General features: G+C 45.4%; 1 protein-coding gene across 3 annotated transcripts in view; it reads right to left on the minus strand.

Annotated features, from left to right (window-relative positions):
- SCARB1 (scavenger receptor class B member 1) overlaps positions 1-16,284 on the minus strand; it is a 58,163-nt gene that overhangs the window by 33,869 nt on the left and 8,010 nt on the right. For all 3 annotated transcript variants that reach the window (XM_058158477.1, XM_058158476.1, XM_058158478.1), the window contains exon 2: positions 2,716-2,873. In XM_058158477.1, coding sequence (XP_058014460.1) covers positions 2,716-2,873 — 158 coding nt within the window. The remainder of the gene's footprint in view (positions 1-2,715; positions 2,874-16,284) is intronic.

A 16,284-nucleotide genomic window follows, 5' to 3' on the forward strand; every position in this document is an offset into this window, starting at 1 on the left:
CTGGGTGATGGAAAGACTATGCGGGGGAGGTCGGTTAAGCAACTCCTAACATTTGCCCCAAAAGTGAGATTGGATGCCTTATCATAAATCAATAATAATAATAATTTTATAAGATACATCAATAAATTGCAGCTTCCTGCAATAACACCAGCAGAACTGCAAAAAAGTGCGTTACTTGGAACATCATACATCTTAAGAAGGTAATTGGTGGATACCTAGGACTCTGGCAGCAACCCGTATCAACCATCAGCACCAGTCAATGGTATATGTGATGCCTTTTTGAATGTTCAGTTGACTGAATTTCATGTTTAATGAATAAAATAAATAATAATAATAACAACAACAACAACAACCTGGTGACAGCAGAATCGATGAGAAACAACTTGAAAAAGTCACCAGATATCAAGATTTGAGAATCGAATTGCAGAGACTCTGGCATAAACCAGTGCAGGTGGTTCCAGTGGTACTCGGCACACTGGGAGCTGTGCCTAAAGACCTAGGCAAGCACTTAAAAATGATTGGCGCTGATAAGATCACCATTGGTCGGTTGCAGAAGGCCACCTTCTGGGATCTGCTCACATAATTCACCGATACATCACGCAGTCCTAAACGCTTGAGAAGCATAGTTATCTTGTTTGCTGTGTATACTGTCATTTTGTGTAAATAAATAAATAATAACCATCATCATCTTTTTCCTCTTCTCTTTTCCTCTTCTCTTTTCTTCCTCCTCCTCCTCCTCCTCCTCCTCCTTCTTCATCATCATCTTCTCTTCCTCCTCCTCCTCCTCTTCTCTCCTTCTTTTTCTCCTCCTCCTCCTCCTGTGGTAGTGTGTCTTTGAAGTGTTGTCTCTCCAGCTTCTGGCTCTGCCTCATGTTCTTTGACCTTCTCCTCTTTTTGTATGTGCCTTTTATGGTATCCCAAGGCATTCTCTCCAGGTGAGCAAACCACTTAACCTGCTCTCTTTGCGTGCAGTTTAAGGTTGGTTCTATTCCAGTTCTTTCTCCTATGGTCTCGTTTTTTTAAATTTTATCTACTCTGCTAATACCTCTGCATTTTTTTCAGAGTTGGGAGTGAGGTGGGTCACCTTGACAAGGTCACCTTCTGGTGCTCCAAACTGTAATTCTAACTGACATTTGATCTCACTAGCTTACAAACTTTCACATCCTGACTTTAAACAACAGCTGAGAAAAATGGGCATAATTTTGAAACTCTCCTTAATTTTTCCCCATCGTCTATTTGGGGCAATTATTTAACCCAGGTTTTTTTAAAAAAAGGTTCTGGAGATGTGGAAAGGTTGCCCGCTCAACCTTTGGAAAGATTCTAACCATCTGCCCTTTCCCAGCCCTCAAACCAACATTTTTGTGACTGTTTCTTCACTCTTGGGTGTGTGTCTCTGTGTGTACGTATGTATGTACAATCTGTATGTGTGTGCAATGACTTTTCACTTTTTAAAGGAACTGATTTCTCTTCTCCACAAGAGAAAAAGGTGCTGGGGGAGTTGTACTTGGGTGGAAGACACAGAGGGGTGCTATTCAGTATTTTAGACTTCCATGTATTTGCTATACAACACTACAAGTATTGGACATAAACCGGTTTAAGAAGTGATTCCTCGATCATGCTAAATCTGATTGTGGAAAGAAAGAAAGAAAGAAAGAAAGAAAGAAAGAAAGAAAGAAAGAAAGAAAGAAAGAAAGAAAGAAAGAAAGAAAGAAAGAAAGAGAAAGAAGAAAGGGAGGAAAGAATGAAGAGAGGAAGGGAAGAAGGAAGGAAGGTAGGTAGGTGGGGAAGAAGGAAGAATACAAATGAAGGAAGAAAGGAAGTGAAGAAGGATGAGAGGGAGGGAAGGAGGTAAGGAGGGAGGGAGGAAGGATGGAATTGAAACTAAGACACTAATTTTATATCATCAGGAGCAAAACTCTGATGAAAACAACACTTAAAATCACTATCCAGAAACACACCCCAGAAAGGACGATACATTAACAACAACAATAATGGGAACCAATAACATATAATAATGAAATGGCTCTTTATCATCTTAGTCACCTTCAGGAAAAGCTATAATTTCATTTACATCAGAATTAAACCAGAAAGGCATTTGAGTGCGCACCAATCCCTGAATGCTTTGCAAATGATTTGATTAACATTCAGTTCTGGAAAATCTTCCTTCTTGGGCTGAGCTTGATTATCCCAGTTGATTTGACCATGTTGCCTTAATTAACCTGATTTTGCCTGAGACCAAAATTATAATCTGATTATGTAGATGTGGTCCATGCTAAAGGCAGGATTACAGCTGGCAATGAAGTCTGTTGTTAATCTTGGTTACTCAAACATACTAAGGATTTATTCCAAACTGGCTTTCCTGAATAGATATCAACCAAGGCAATAAACACCTCAAGAATTCAACTTGGGTAGCATGAAGAACTGCGGTTAAATTCTTTCTTTCTTTCTCTTTCTTTCTTTTTCCTTTCCTTTCCTTTCCTTCCTTCCTTCCTTCCTTCCTTCCTTCCTTCCCTCCCTCCCTTTCTCTATTCCCATTTCCTTCCTTCTTTCCTTCCTCTCCCTCTCCTCCCCTCCTTCCCCATTAGCTCCTTCTCCTTGGCCTTCCCTCCTGCCCCAAATACTCAATCCAGATTTATTCAGCCGAGGCACGCAGAGTCCTGCCAAGCCCCGCCCCCCAAAAGCACCTGCGAGCCAAGCCCAGAGATCAGTACGCACCTGTACACGTAAGGCCCCCGCTGGCTGACGACTGGCTTGGCCCCTAGAAGGATGTCCTTGGAATTCATCACCTCCAGGAAGTAGAAGGAGATGTAGAAGGGCACAGGGAGGTCTTTCCACAGGGTGAACATGGCACTGCTGGGATCAATTCTGGTATTCTGCAATTGTAACGAACAACGGGTCAGAATTGACAGCTAATCATTACCAGTTGATTTAAAACCAAACCAGTGAGCAAACACAAGTTTACAAAATACATTAATTCGCTCCTTTTCGCTGGAAAAACAGGCGTATCTCTTTTTTTTTCCCCTTTCTTCATCATCCTGCATTGCTCCCTGGTTAATATTCAGACCGCAGGTACTCCTCGACTTACGACCAGAAACCGAGCCAAAATTTCCAAGCAAGGCAGTTGTTAAGCAAGTCATATCCGATTTCACAACTTTTTTTTTTTGCCATGGTTGTTAAGCAAAGCACTGTGGTTGTTAATCATGTCATTAAGCAAATCCGGTTCCCCTCCCCCATGGACTCCGCTTGTCGGAAGCCTGCTAGGTAGGTTCATAAATGGAGTTCACGTGTCCCCTGGGATGTTACAACTATTGGAATTGATTGCCAAGCACCCAACTTTTGGTGATGTTCAACCTGGTCATAAGTGCGAGGATCTGCTGCATTTTTTCCCCCCAGTGCTATTGTAAATTTGAATGGTCGCTAAAGAAATGGCTGTAAGTCAAGGACTACCCATATTTACATTTGTTTTTTTAAAAAGACAACACGTGGAAAAAAAAAACAGAATTAACTTCCGCTGACCTCCATTGCTGCACATATTTTGGCTCCCTTTTGTTTTTGTTTTGTGCTTTTGGGTGTTAAATCATTGTGATTCACACAACCCGGAGGGGACTATAAATCATCTAAGTGTTTTAATTATTAGTTAAGGCGCCTAATGCTGGAGGGATTCCACTTTGTGCTGAAACAGGTCGTATGTCTACCGCTTTTAAACCCTGCCCCGAGGGTATGCTTTGTTTCCAACTGCAAGTTAGGGAAAAAAGGCACCCTTTACCGGGTTCACACCTGTGTGAAAAAGCCAAATTTGGGGCATTATTTATTTATTTATTTATTTATTTTATTCGATTTTTATACCGCCCTTCTCCCGAAGGACTCAGGGCGGTGTACAGCCATATAAAAAATCCACAATATACACATTAAAACAAGATTAAAACAAAACATATTAGAAGGTGGCCGGAATTTAAAAACAATTTAACAGACCTTAAAATATAAATTACCCCAGTTAAAATTTAATAAAACTTTTAAGCCAGTCCCGCTTGAATAAATAGGTGCGTTTTCAGCTCACGGCGAAAAATCCGAAGATCAGACACTTGACGTAAACCAGGGGGAAGTTCGTTCCAGAGCGTAGGAGCTCCCACAGAGAAGGCCCTGCCCCTGGGGGCCGCCAGCCGACATTGCTTGGCGGACGGCACCCTGAGAAGACCCTCTCTGTGTGAGCGCACGGGTCGGTGGGAGGCATGAGGTAACAGCAGGCGGTCCCGTAAGTACCCGGGCCCTAAGCCATGGAGCGCTTTAAAGGTGGTAACCAAAATCTTAAAGCGCACCCGAAAGACCACAGGAAGCCAGTGCAGACTGCGCAGGAGTGGTGTTACATGGGAGCAACGAGTGGCTCCCGTTACTACCCACGCAGCCGCATTCTGGACTAGCTGCAGCCTCCGGGTGCACTTCACAAATGAGTCACTTCGCTCACACTGCGGAGCCAAAAGCCACCAAGCCACATCATAGACCTGTGATGGCGAACCTATGGCACATGTACCAGAGGTGGCACACGGAGCCCTCTCTGCGGGTATGTGCACCATCGCCAGGTGCTCTTCTGGTTTCTGGTGCGCATGTGCTGGTCTTCACAGGTGCCGGAAAGCCAGAAAACGGCCTGAAAAATGGCCAAAACACAGCCCATTTTTCAGGCTGTTTTTCCAGCCGCTTTAGGTCATTTTTTGGGCCGTTTTCAGACCCCCCCCAAAATGGCTTGAAAAGGGCCTGAAAACAGCCCAAAAATGACCAAAAATGGCCAAAAAATAGGCATGTGTGTGCCGGCCAGGTGGTCTTTAGGTTTCTGGTGATCCGACATGTGCACAGACCAGCTGACTGGCATACACGTGTGTTCCAGTTTGGGTATTCAGTGCCAAATCACTGCCATAGACGCTTACTGGTGCCACGTTAGAATGTATGGAAATAAATCTTGGAAGGGGGTTTGAAAAATTCCAATTTTCTTGTCTATGGAGATTCTCCGTCATCCAGGTCATGGTTGTCCCAAAGGTGCTTTTTTTTTTCCCCAAGAGGCAACTGGACTTTCTTGGTTTTTCTTTGAAGACATTTTGCTTCTCGGATGAGAAGCAAAACATCTTCAAAGAAGCAAAAGGTCTTCTTCGGCAAGAGCTGAGGAAGCTTCTTGGATGAGAAGCGAAACATCTTCAAAGAAAAACCAGGAAGTCCAATTGCCTCTTGAAAAAAAGCACCTTTGGGTCCACATTTTCCTGTTTTGGGGAAACAAAAAGCAACTTGGGAATTCTTCCTTTTTTTTTTTTTTTGGTCACAACAGTATAAGCAAACATTGACATAAAAACAACAACACATCATATAAACATATATATAGGCTAAAATATGTATAAAATATAAACTATAGGCTAAAATATGTATAAAGGTAAAGGTTCCCCTCGCACATACGTGCTAGTCGTTCCTGACTCTAGGGGGCGGTGCTCATCTCCGTTTCAAAGCCGAAGAGCCAGCGCTGTCCGAAGACGTCTCCGTGGTCATGTGACCGGCATGACTCAATGCCAAAGGCGCACGGAACGCTGTTACCTTCCCACCAAAGGTGGTTCCTATTTTTTCTACTTGCATTTTTACGTGCTTTCGAAACTGCTAGGTTGGCAGAAGCTGGGACAAGTCACGGGAGCTCACCCCGTTACATGGCAGCACTAGGGATTCGAACCGCTGAGCTGCCGACCTTTTGATCGACAAGCTCAATGTCCTAGCCCCTGAGCCACCGCATCCCCTAAAATATGTATATATATAATTTGATATAATGAAAGGGAAAAATAGGACACGAACGATAGGAACTTTTGTGCTCTTATGCAGGCCCCTTATTCTAGACCACAGTTTCTTCAAAACGGTATTTTGTGGGATCCTACAACTTGATGGGTTGCTGTTGTTGTTTTACTCAAGGAGGAAAAAAAAGAGAGAAACATCAGTTGAATCCAGTCTACTTCCTATCATCTCTGTCTGGATCAAGGATTTCACAAATTGGTTTTAACAGGATCCACAATCGGGAAAAACTTGGGGCAGGGGAAAAAACCCTTTTCTGGAGACAACAGATCCTACTAACCAACCCATCTGCAGAAGCTCATCTTCTGCTCAAATTGTGCAGTTTACTGGTAGTCCTTGACTCTCAGCTACGATGGAGCCCTGCTGCTAAGTGAGACGGTTGTTATGTGAATTTTGCCCCTTTTGACAGTTTTTACGTCAAATCACTGCAGTTAAGCTAGTAACCGGGTTGTTGATTGAATCCGGCTTCCCCTTTGCTGTACTCCTAGACTTATGACGATTATGACTTATGACGATTGAATCCAAAAATCTCTGTTGCTATGTGAAACAGTTGTTAAGTGAGTTTTGCCTTATTTTACGACCGGTCTTGCTACCGTTGTTTAGTGAACTGCTGCAGTTACAATGCTAGCCACAAGGTTGTTAAGTGAATCCGAATTTCCATTGACTTTGCTTGTCAGAAGGTCGCAAGAACGGATCACGTGACCCCTCTGGGACACTGCAGCTGTCATAAATTGAGCCGCGGTGTGCAGTGGTTAGAGTGCAGCACTGCAGGCTACTTCTGCTAACTGCTGGCTGCCTGCAATTTGGCAGTTCGAATCTCACCAGGCTCAAGGTTGACTCAGCCTCCCATCCTTCCGAGGTCAGTTAAATGAGGACCCAGATTGTTGGGGGCAAGAGGCTGATTCTGTAAACTGCTTAGAGAGGTGCTGTAAAAGCACTCTGAAGCAGTATATAAGTCCAAGGACTATTGGTCCTTCCTTCCTTCCTTCCTTCCTTCCTTCCTTCCTTCCTTCCTTCCTTCCTTCCTTCCTTCCCACTGCCAGGAGCTCAATCCTTCCGAGATGGGTAAAATGAGGGCCCAGATTGGTGGTGGCAATATGATGACTCTGTAAACCACTTAAAGGGGGCTGTAAAGCACTGTGAAGCGGTATATAACTCTCATTGCTATTGCTATTGCCCTCCCTCCCTCCCTCCCTCCCTCCCTCCCTCGCTTCCTTCCTTCCTTCCTTCCTTCCATCCATCCATCCATCCATCCATAGTGTGCAGTGGTTAGAATGCAGCATTACAGGCTAATTCTGCCCACTGCCAGCAGTACAATCCTGGCTGGTTCAAGATTGACTCAGCCTTTCCTCCCTCTGAGGCCACTAAAATGAGGACCCAGATTGTTGGGGGCAAGAGGCTGACTCTGTAAACTGCTTAGAGAGGGGCTGTAAAAGCACTCTGAAGCAGTATATAAGTCTAAGGGCTGTTGCTATGAGTCAGTTATCAAGCATCTGAATTTTGATTACGTGACCACGGGGAGGCTGTAACAGTCACAAGGGTAGAAAAAACAGTCATAAGTCACTTTTTTTCAGCGTTGTCGTCACTTCAAATGGTCCTAAAACAAATAGTTGTGAGTTGACTGGACTGGTGTTTATGATTTCTCCAGCTACAATACTCTGTTTGTGTGGATAAAACACATCATGTCAACTTATTTACACATCATGTTTACCTTGGGCCAACCGAGGGGCCGCACTTTTCCCTGAAATCTACCACTGGTCAAAGAATCCTCTGAGTTGTCCAAAAAGCAGAATTTGTCCCCAAACATGATGCTAAAATAAGCCAGGCTGAGTTTGAGGTTTGCGGTTTGGTGCGCGCTACAGAGACAGGCCAGGAAAGTTAGCTCAGCAGTCTCCGATTCAAGGCAAGGAGGAACTGGGATTGGCAAACAAATACCCTGGACTCTCTTATTTATTGATTTGGGGGTCACAGACCGTGAAAATGTTACAACAGCAGCAGTACAAAGCAAGTAGGGCAAGTCCTTGACTTACAACCATTCATTTAGAGACCGTTCCATGTTGCAACGGCACTGGGGAAACAAAGGCACTTTGGGTCATTTTTCACACTTAGGACTTAGACTGCAGCATCCCCATGGTCACATTTTTGGATGCTTGGCAACAGGGTTGCAGGGTCCTGGGGTCGTGAATTCTCCTCTTGCAACATTGGAACCAATGAGAAAGCCAGGTTCATTTAACAACCTCGTTATACTATTTTAACAACCGCGGTGAACCGCTTAACACAGTGGTGGGATTTAACCACCAGTTCTCTGCTGGCTGGAAGTGGCCATGGTGGGTGTCCCAGGGGGTGTGACAGGCAGCACTCGGCCTCCTGCAACCCCCTAGGAGCAAAAATGGGACGTGTCACCCCCCCTGTGCCCCATTTTGGGCCTAGGAGGCCTCCCTGCACTTACCTCGGAGCCAAAATGGGGCATGCGGGGACTTCTGGAAGAGGCGGAGCCAGCCAGCCAGCCATTTAATTACCAGTTCACCCGAATCAGTCCGAACCGGCTGAATCCCACCACTGGTTTAACAACAGTGGCAAGAAAGATCGTAGAATGGGGTCAGGCTCCCTTTAGCAAGTGTCTCGCTTAGCCACAAAAACGTTGGGCTCAATTGTGGTTGTTAAGTCGAGGGCTACCTGTACGAGCAACAGATGCAAGCAGTCCTGGAGATACGACCGCCCCTGCGCCCTGAAATGATGGTTGTAAGTGGAAAATGTGAGAAAGCAACTCAAGCACTTGATTTTATTTGGCAGAAGATGGGATAGAAGCTGATAGAAGCCTACACAATCATCTCACTCTCTCTTAATCTTTAGCATCTCTGAGAGTCCTTGCCCTGCCTGTTCTTCCTCCTGGCCTACCTAGCAGGACAGGCAGTTATCTCTGACTTGGCTGGGCAACTCAGGCTCCACCCATATCAAGACTGCCGGAACTGCACATTAAAGAAGTTCTGGGTTTTCCAGTATCAGTGATAGTCTCTTGGCATCAAGCAGGTCGCAACTTGAATTCTGCCAGTGAGTCACTCTGTTCCCAAACACCTTGCCCCAAATGTCCATTTCCTAAGATGTTACAGGTAATCCTCGACTTACAACATTGAGTTGTAAGGGTTTTTTTTTTTGAAAGTTGTTCCAAGTTTCAACAGCACTGAAAAATGTGACATTAGCAGATGAACCATGTTCTACACATGCTGTGTATAATCTCATTTGATACCAGAAAGGCAAGAGATGTCTTAAGATGCAGCACCCAAAGGAAATAGACTGTCAACTCGCAAGGGGCTCATGATTTCATTAGGGTATCGGTCAGAACCTTGACATACACATTATATTTTTTCCCCCTGTAAGTAAGGCAAACCATCAATTTGACAAACCGTTCAAAATCGGCTTTTGATCTTTAAAATATGGGGAATAAAACAAGAATACTCAAGATTGTACACTGTAGCCAGCACCAAAACCAGATATTTCCCCGTACAAGTAGTCCTTGACATAATGACAGTTTATTTAGTGACGGTTTGAAGTTACAACGGCATTGAAAAAAGCGACTTATGGCCGTTTTTCACACTTACAAGCTTCGTAGCCTCCCCAATTCCCCATGGTCGTGTGATCCAAATTCAGAAGCTTGGTAACTGGATCACATTTATGACAATGTGGCTCCCTAGGTGGCTCAGTGGCTAAGACGCTGAGCTTGTCGACCAGAAAGGTCGGTGGTTCGAATCCCCAGTATAGGGGTTGGACTAGATGACCTCCAAGGCCCCTTCCAACTCTGTTACTGTGTCGTGTCCCACTCCTCCGCTGACGGCCGGGTCAGGGAAATCCGAATCAGGCGTACCTCTGCAGCTCTGCCAAAGTCCTAGCAAAGTCCTCAGGGCAGGCAGGAGACCAGAAAGTGACTTCAGCAAGATAAGTTTAGACTTTGCCTGACTCAGAGAATGCCAGAAAGCAGATCCTTTATATAGGCCATGGGGTGTGGCTCCATGACTCAGCACTTATCCAGGCCTGCCCCTCCCTTCCTTCTGTTGCCTCCGCCTATCAAGTCTTCTGGCGAGGTCACTCCAGTCGGCAGCTGTTGGCAATTGACCTCCTCAGGCTCACATGCTGTGGAGGAGGGAGGGTCTAGTTGCTCCGTTTGCCTGGGCATGGAGCCAGAGCTGGGGGCTGGAGGTATTTCTTCCTCTTCAGCCTGTCTGGGCATGGAGCCAGGGCTGGGGCCAGGAGGCATACTAGGACATTCTTCAGCGTTCGGAAGCAGATAAGCAGACCCCGGCTGAGGTGAGAGCGGGCAAGACACAACATACTGTTACTGTTACAATTGCAGTCTGCTGGGGTCATGCGATCTCCTTTTGCGACCTTCTAACGTGCAAAGTCAATGGGAAATCCAGATTCGCTTAACGGTCATGTTAAGTAACTTAACAAATCCAATTGTTCACTTCACAACCGTGGCAAGAAAAGCCACAAAAAGGGGGAAACTCACTTAACAATTGTTTCACTTAGCGACATAAATGTTGGGCTCAACTGTGGTCGTAACTTGAGGACTACCTGTCTTGTCGTAAATTGTCAGCCCGACCAGGGAGACCAAGACAGGAAACACAATCAGCAAAACTGTCGGTAATTCTACTTTATTGCAAAGCTACATTAACAGAATCTCAGAAGTCTGAAAGCACAATTCTCCCAACTGTCTCTTTTACAGCTTGAGAAACTTGGGAGGGTCTCTTTTGTTGCCCAGTCCATTATCCATTTGTGGGCTAAGCAATCCCTGCTGTGTTGACTGATAACTTCCACTCCCGCTGGAAACAGGTGATAGACCACAAGCTGGGCTTTTATGGGCTCTCCCCGGTATTCTCAATGTCCCTAGGCTTTGACCAAGCAAATCAACTAGGAATCAATAGGAATGAAGGACATGGAGTTCCAAGAAGAACTAAATAGGTTGCCTCTCCTATTTAGATATCTAAATGATCTGATCTTCCCAGAACAAATAATAGCTTTCTTCAGAGACAGATTTAACATTCTCCCCTCAGCACTCCTCCTGTGATGACCTGGGGCATGGCATGAAGGCAACACACCCGGAGAAACGATATGAATCCCTTTATTGGTACCAACTTTGCACCCCAACTTCCCTTTTATGGTCTGGAGAAAAGCTCTCCCACAAACCTGTAGATATTCCAGTCCAAACGCTGTAAACAGAATGACTGCAATCAATCACTCCAGCAGGGCAAGTTAATGAGTCCCAGACGGGAAGAATAATTTCCAGCAAGACAAGATAGGCACACAGTAGCAGGGCAGTAATTCAAACAGTCAGAAGGAAATGCCAGGAATGCAGGCCACAACTCTCAACACAAGATTAATTCAGCGTTTGTTGTTCCGGACAAACACCCCTCCCAACTGCCTCTCCTTTAAACTCCATCCCCAGGTGTGCCTTGTGAAGGGAATCGGGGCCCTTTCCTTCTTTGTAAGCCACACAACCCACTTTGCCCTTCATTCTTTCCTGCGCTTTGGGCTCAATTGTGGCCATTAAGTCGAAGGCTACCTGTACGAGCAACAGATGCAAGCAGTCCTGGAGATACGACCGCCCCTGCACCCTGAAATGAGGGTTGTAAGTGGAAAGTGTGAGAAAGCAACTCAAGCACTTGATTTTATTTGGCAGAAGATGGGATAGAAGCTGAAGAAGCCTACACAATCATCTCACTTTCTCTTAATCTTTAGCATCTCTGTGAGTCCTTGCCCTGCCTGTTCTTCCTCCTGGCCTACCTAGCAGGACAGGCAGTTATCTCTGACTTGGCTGGGCAACTCAGGCTCCACCCATATTAAGATTGCCGGAACTGTACATTAAAGAAGTTCTGGGTTTTCCAGTATCAGTTATAGTCTCTTGGCATCAAGCAGGTTGCAGCTTGAATTCTGCCAGTGAGTCACTCTGTTCCCAAACACCTTGCCCCAAATGTCCATTTCCTAAGATGTTACAGGTAATCCTCGACTTACAACATTGAGTGACCGTTCCAAGTTTCAACAGCACTGAAAAATGTGACATTAGCAGATGAACCCTGTTCTACACATGCTGTGTATAATCTCATTTGATACCAGAAAGGCAAGAGATGTCTTAGACGTAGTACCCAAAGGAAATAGACATTATAGATATATTTTCCTCTAAGTAAAGCAACCCAACAATTTGACAAACCACTCAAAATCGCCTTTTGATCTTTAAAAAGCTGGGGAATAAAACAAGAATACTCAGGATTGTATGCCAGGGCCAAAACCAGATATTGCCCTGTACAAGTAGTCCTTGACGTAACGACGTGGCCTCCCAGGTTTTCCCCATATATATCATTACATAAATAGAAACTGAGACACGTTTGTAGTGAGAAAAATTATGCTCTCAAAGAGCTCTAATTATTTTCCATCATGAAACTTATAACATCTGATAACAGGGCTAAAGCATACGATGAACGGTTGCGGGAACTGGGTCAGAGGTGGTATTTAGCAGGTTCTGACCAATTCTGGAGAACCGGTAGCGGAAATTTTAAGTAGTCCGGAGAACCGGTAAATACCACCTCTGACTGGCCCTGCCCAGTAGTGGGATTCATATTCCGTCGCTACCGGTTCGCTCGTGGACTTGGGCATGCTTGTGCACCGCTTCTGCACATGCGCAGACACATCCGGGTGGGTGGGCAGAGCCTCCCGCTGCCGCTACCAGTTCGCCTGATGCGGGGCACACCGGTAGCAATCCACCACTGGCCCGCCCCCATCTATTCTCTGCCTCCCGAGTCCCAGCTGATCGGGAGGAAATGGGGATTTTGCAGTAACCTTCCCCTGACATGCTCACCAAGCCATGCCCACAGAACCAGCAGTAAAAAAAAAATTAATCCCACCACTGAACTGAGTGTGTCTAATCTAATGAAGAGTAGGATTGACATGATAACTATCTTCCAATAGCTGAGGGGCTGTCATAAAGAAGAGGGGGGTGGGATCAAACAATTCTCCAAAGCACCTGAAGGCAAGGGAAGAAGCAATGGGTGGAAACTAATCAAGGAGAAATCCAAATTAGAATTAAGGAGGAATTTCCTAACAGTGAGAACAACCAACCTGTGGAATGGCTTGCCTCCAGAAGTTGTAGGTGCTCCAAAATTGGAAAATTTGAAGAAGAGATTGGACAGCCATTTGTCTGGAATGATATGGGGTCTCCTGCTTGGACTAGAGGACCTCTAAGGTCCCTTCCAACTCTGTTATTCTGTTCTGTAATTGCTAAGTTCTAGAACCCCAGAATTTCCATGCAAGCTTTTGGGTAAAATACCGCCAGAATGTGTTGGCAGAGTTCCTGAGGACTACAGCCTTAATTAAAACCGGTGTTTTTGAAACTTGGCCACTTGAAGATGCATGGACTTCAACTCCCAGAATTCCCCCCCAGCTATTAATGGCTGGAGAACGCAGCCAGTTAGTTCACACATCTTCAAATTGCTAGATTTCAAAAATACTTCTTTAAATTCTTGGGTAATCTTTTACTGGACAATTGAAACTAAGGACCTAATCCTCTTGGCTAACCCTAATTAGCACACAGGATAATCCATAGGTGTGAGATTCCCGTCCATTAGCAGATTAACCATGTTGTACACATGCTGGTTATAATCTCTTGTGATACCAGAAAGGCAAGAGATGTCTTAGACGCAGCACTCAAATCAAGTATACATTGTATTTTTTCCCCTCTGTAAGGCAAACCATCAATTTGATAAACTGCTCAAGATCGGCTTTTGATCTTTAAAATGGTGGGGAATAAAACAAGAATATTCAGGATTGTACACTGCAGCCAGGGCCAAAAATCATCAATATTTCCCTGTACAAGTAGTCCTTGACTTAATGACTGTTCATTTAGTGACGGTTCAAAGTTACAACGGCACTGAAATAAGTGACTTATGGATGTCTTTGACACGGCTGTTTACAGCGTCCCCACGGTCACGAGATCAAAATTCAGAAGCTTGATAATTGGATCATATTTGTGACCATTGCAATCTTTTGGGATCACGCGATCCCCTTTTGCAACCTTTTGACACGCAAAGTCAATGGGGAATCCAGATTCACTTAACAACTTCGGCAAGAAAAGTCGTAAAATTGGGACAAAACTCAACAAACGTCTCTCCTTAAGCAACAGAAATTTTGGGCTCAGTTGTGGTCGTAAATCAAGGACTACCTGTATTTAATCTCTGAATGGTCACCCATCAAGCCGGCGGCATTCAGAAACTCAGCCAATGTTGTGTCTTGCCCGCTCTCACAGCAGCCGGGGCCTTCTTATCTGCTTCCGAACGCTGAAGAATGTCCTCCCGGCCCCAGCCCTGGCTCCATGCCCAGACAGGCTGAGGAGGGAGCATCCCCCGGCCCCAGTCCTGGCTCCATGCCCAGACAGGCTGAGGAGGGAGCATCCTGCCCCAGCCCTGGCTCCATGCCCAGACAGGCTGAGGAGGGAGCATCCGGCCCCAGCCCTGGCTCCATGCCCAGACAGGCTGAGGAGGGAGCATCCCCCGGCCCCAGTCCTGGCTCCATGCCCAGGCAAACGGAGCAGCTAGACCCCTCCCCCTCCTCCACAGCATGTGAGCCTGAGGAAAGTTTATTTCCAACAGCTGCTGATTGGAGTGACCCTCACATCAGAAGACTGGATAGGCGGAGGCAACAGAAGGAAGAGAGGGGCAGGCCTTAATGAGTGCTGAGTCATGGAGCCACACCCCATGGCCTATATAAAGGATCTGCTTTCTGGCAGTCTCTGAGTCAGGCAAAGTCGAACTTATCTTGCTGAAGTCACTTACTGGTCTCCTGCCTGCTCTGAGGACTTTGCTAGGTCTTTGGGCAGAGCTGCAGAGGCAAGCCTGATTCGGATTTCCGCTGACCCGGCCGTCAGCGGAGGAGTGGGACACGACAGCCAAGACATGCCAAGGACCAATTATTTTTGCAAGGGGGAAAAAATACACTTTGCACAATCTGGCTTTTCGGGGGTTAACTCCATCCTGGTTCAGCGAAGTGACCCAGATGCTTAGCCGTGTCCAACAGGGCTAACCATAATACGATGTGACAAGCCATAGCCGAACAACAACGCAGGAAGGCGAAAAGAGGTGCTCTTGTTTGCAGTTAAGCGGGCTGTACAAAGAGAGGCAAGTGCAAAGAAAGAAAGAAAGAAAAACCACACAATGCAATCTCATAATACTCATATTATGAGTATCATATTATAGTATATTATAGTATATGAGTATCATATTATTATAATACTCCCGCCCTTGTAATTGCTTTTGCTCAAATATGTATGCCCACTTGGAGTGCCAGCTTAAGGAGCCACTGAAGACTGGCACCTTTGTTTCCTACTGCAAGTTATTTAAGGCTGATTTTTGAATACGCCTTTCTTTCTCTCTCTCTCTCTCTCTTCTCTCTTCTCCCCCCTCTCTCTTTCTATCTCTCTCTCTCTTCTTCCCCCCTCTTCTCTCTCTCTCTCTTTCTCTCTCCTCTTCTCTCCCTCACTCTCCTCTCTTCTGTCTCTGTCTCTCTTCTCCCTCTCTCCTCTCTCTCTCTTATCTTTCTCTTCAGTCCCTCTTTCTCTCTCCCCTCTCTCCTCTCCTCTCTTTCTCTTCTCTCTGTCCTCCTCTCCTCTCTCTTCTGTCTGTCTCTTTCCCTTCTGTGTCTGTCTCCCTCCCTCCTCTTTCTCTTCTCTCTCTCCCCCTCTCTCTTTCTCTGCCAGAGAGACATGCAAATTGCAGGAATGGCACACCAGCCGGTTTTAAACTCTTACTTTAGATTCAGTCTCTAACAGGATTCCTCTGACCGTTCCCAATCACTTAACTACCCATCTCCTTTTCACTTCCAAGCTAGAATTCAAAGTGGTTCCTTCAGCTTTTTGAGAGTTGGCCAAGCAGAAGTGAAACTCGAAATTCAGGCATTTTAGGTCACGCCAGTTTCCTAAGCCTCTTTCAAAAATTCATGCTTCTACCCTTCTTAATAAGATACGGGATCAGCATAATATTGTATCTTTCCTCTGTTCTTTTTATTAAGGTTTGAGAAGTTCCTTATTCTGGGCAAAACAACACACACATGCACACACACAAAGTGGAAATTGTAAACAGGAGTCCTTGCCCCCAAAATAAGATTTACGGCACCAGGGAAACAGTGACTCATTCTCAGATATTCAACATTGCCATCTTGCTAGTATTTCCTGAGCTAAGAAATTAAAATTATTCAGTCCTGTCCCCTTTCCAGTGCAAGGTGTTTGTTTTGGGGGGATACCACTAAATACCTCAATTCTGACATTGTGACTCACTGAAACATCTTTCCTCAGTCAGATGCTTTCCTGAGTTGCATATCAACTGGTCGCTCTGGATTTGAGAACAGAAAATTATCATCATTTGGCCTTGGAAGAAACTGAACACCAACAATTGGCTGCAGAACAAACAGTTCCTGAAAACTGACCACAGCAGT

The sequence above is a fragment of the Ahaetulla prasina genome, chromosome 15, assembly GCF_028640845.1.
Source record: "Ahaetulla prasina isolate Xishuangbanna chromosome 15, ASM2864084v1, whole genome shotgun sequence".
NCBI classification, from domain to species: Eukaryota; Metazoa; Chordata; class Lepidosauria; order Squamata; family Colubridae; genus Ahaetulla; species Ahaetulla prasina.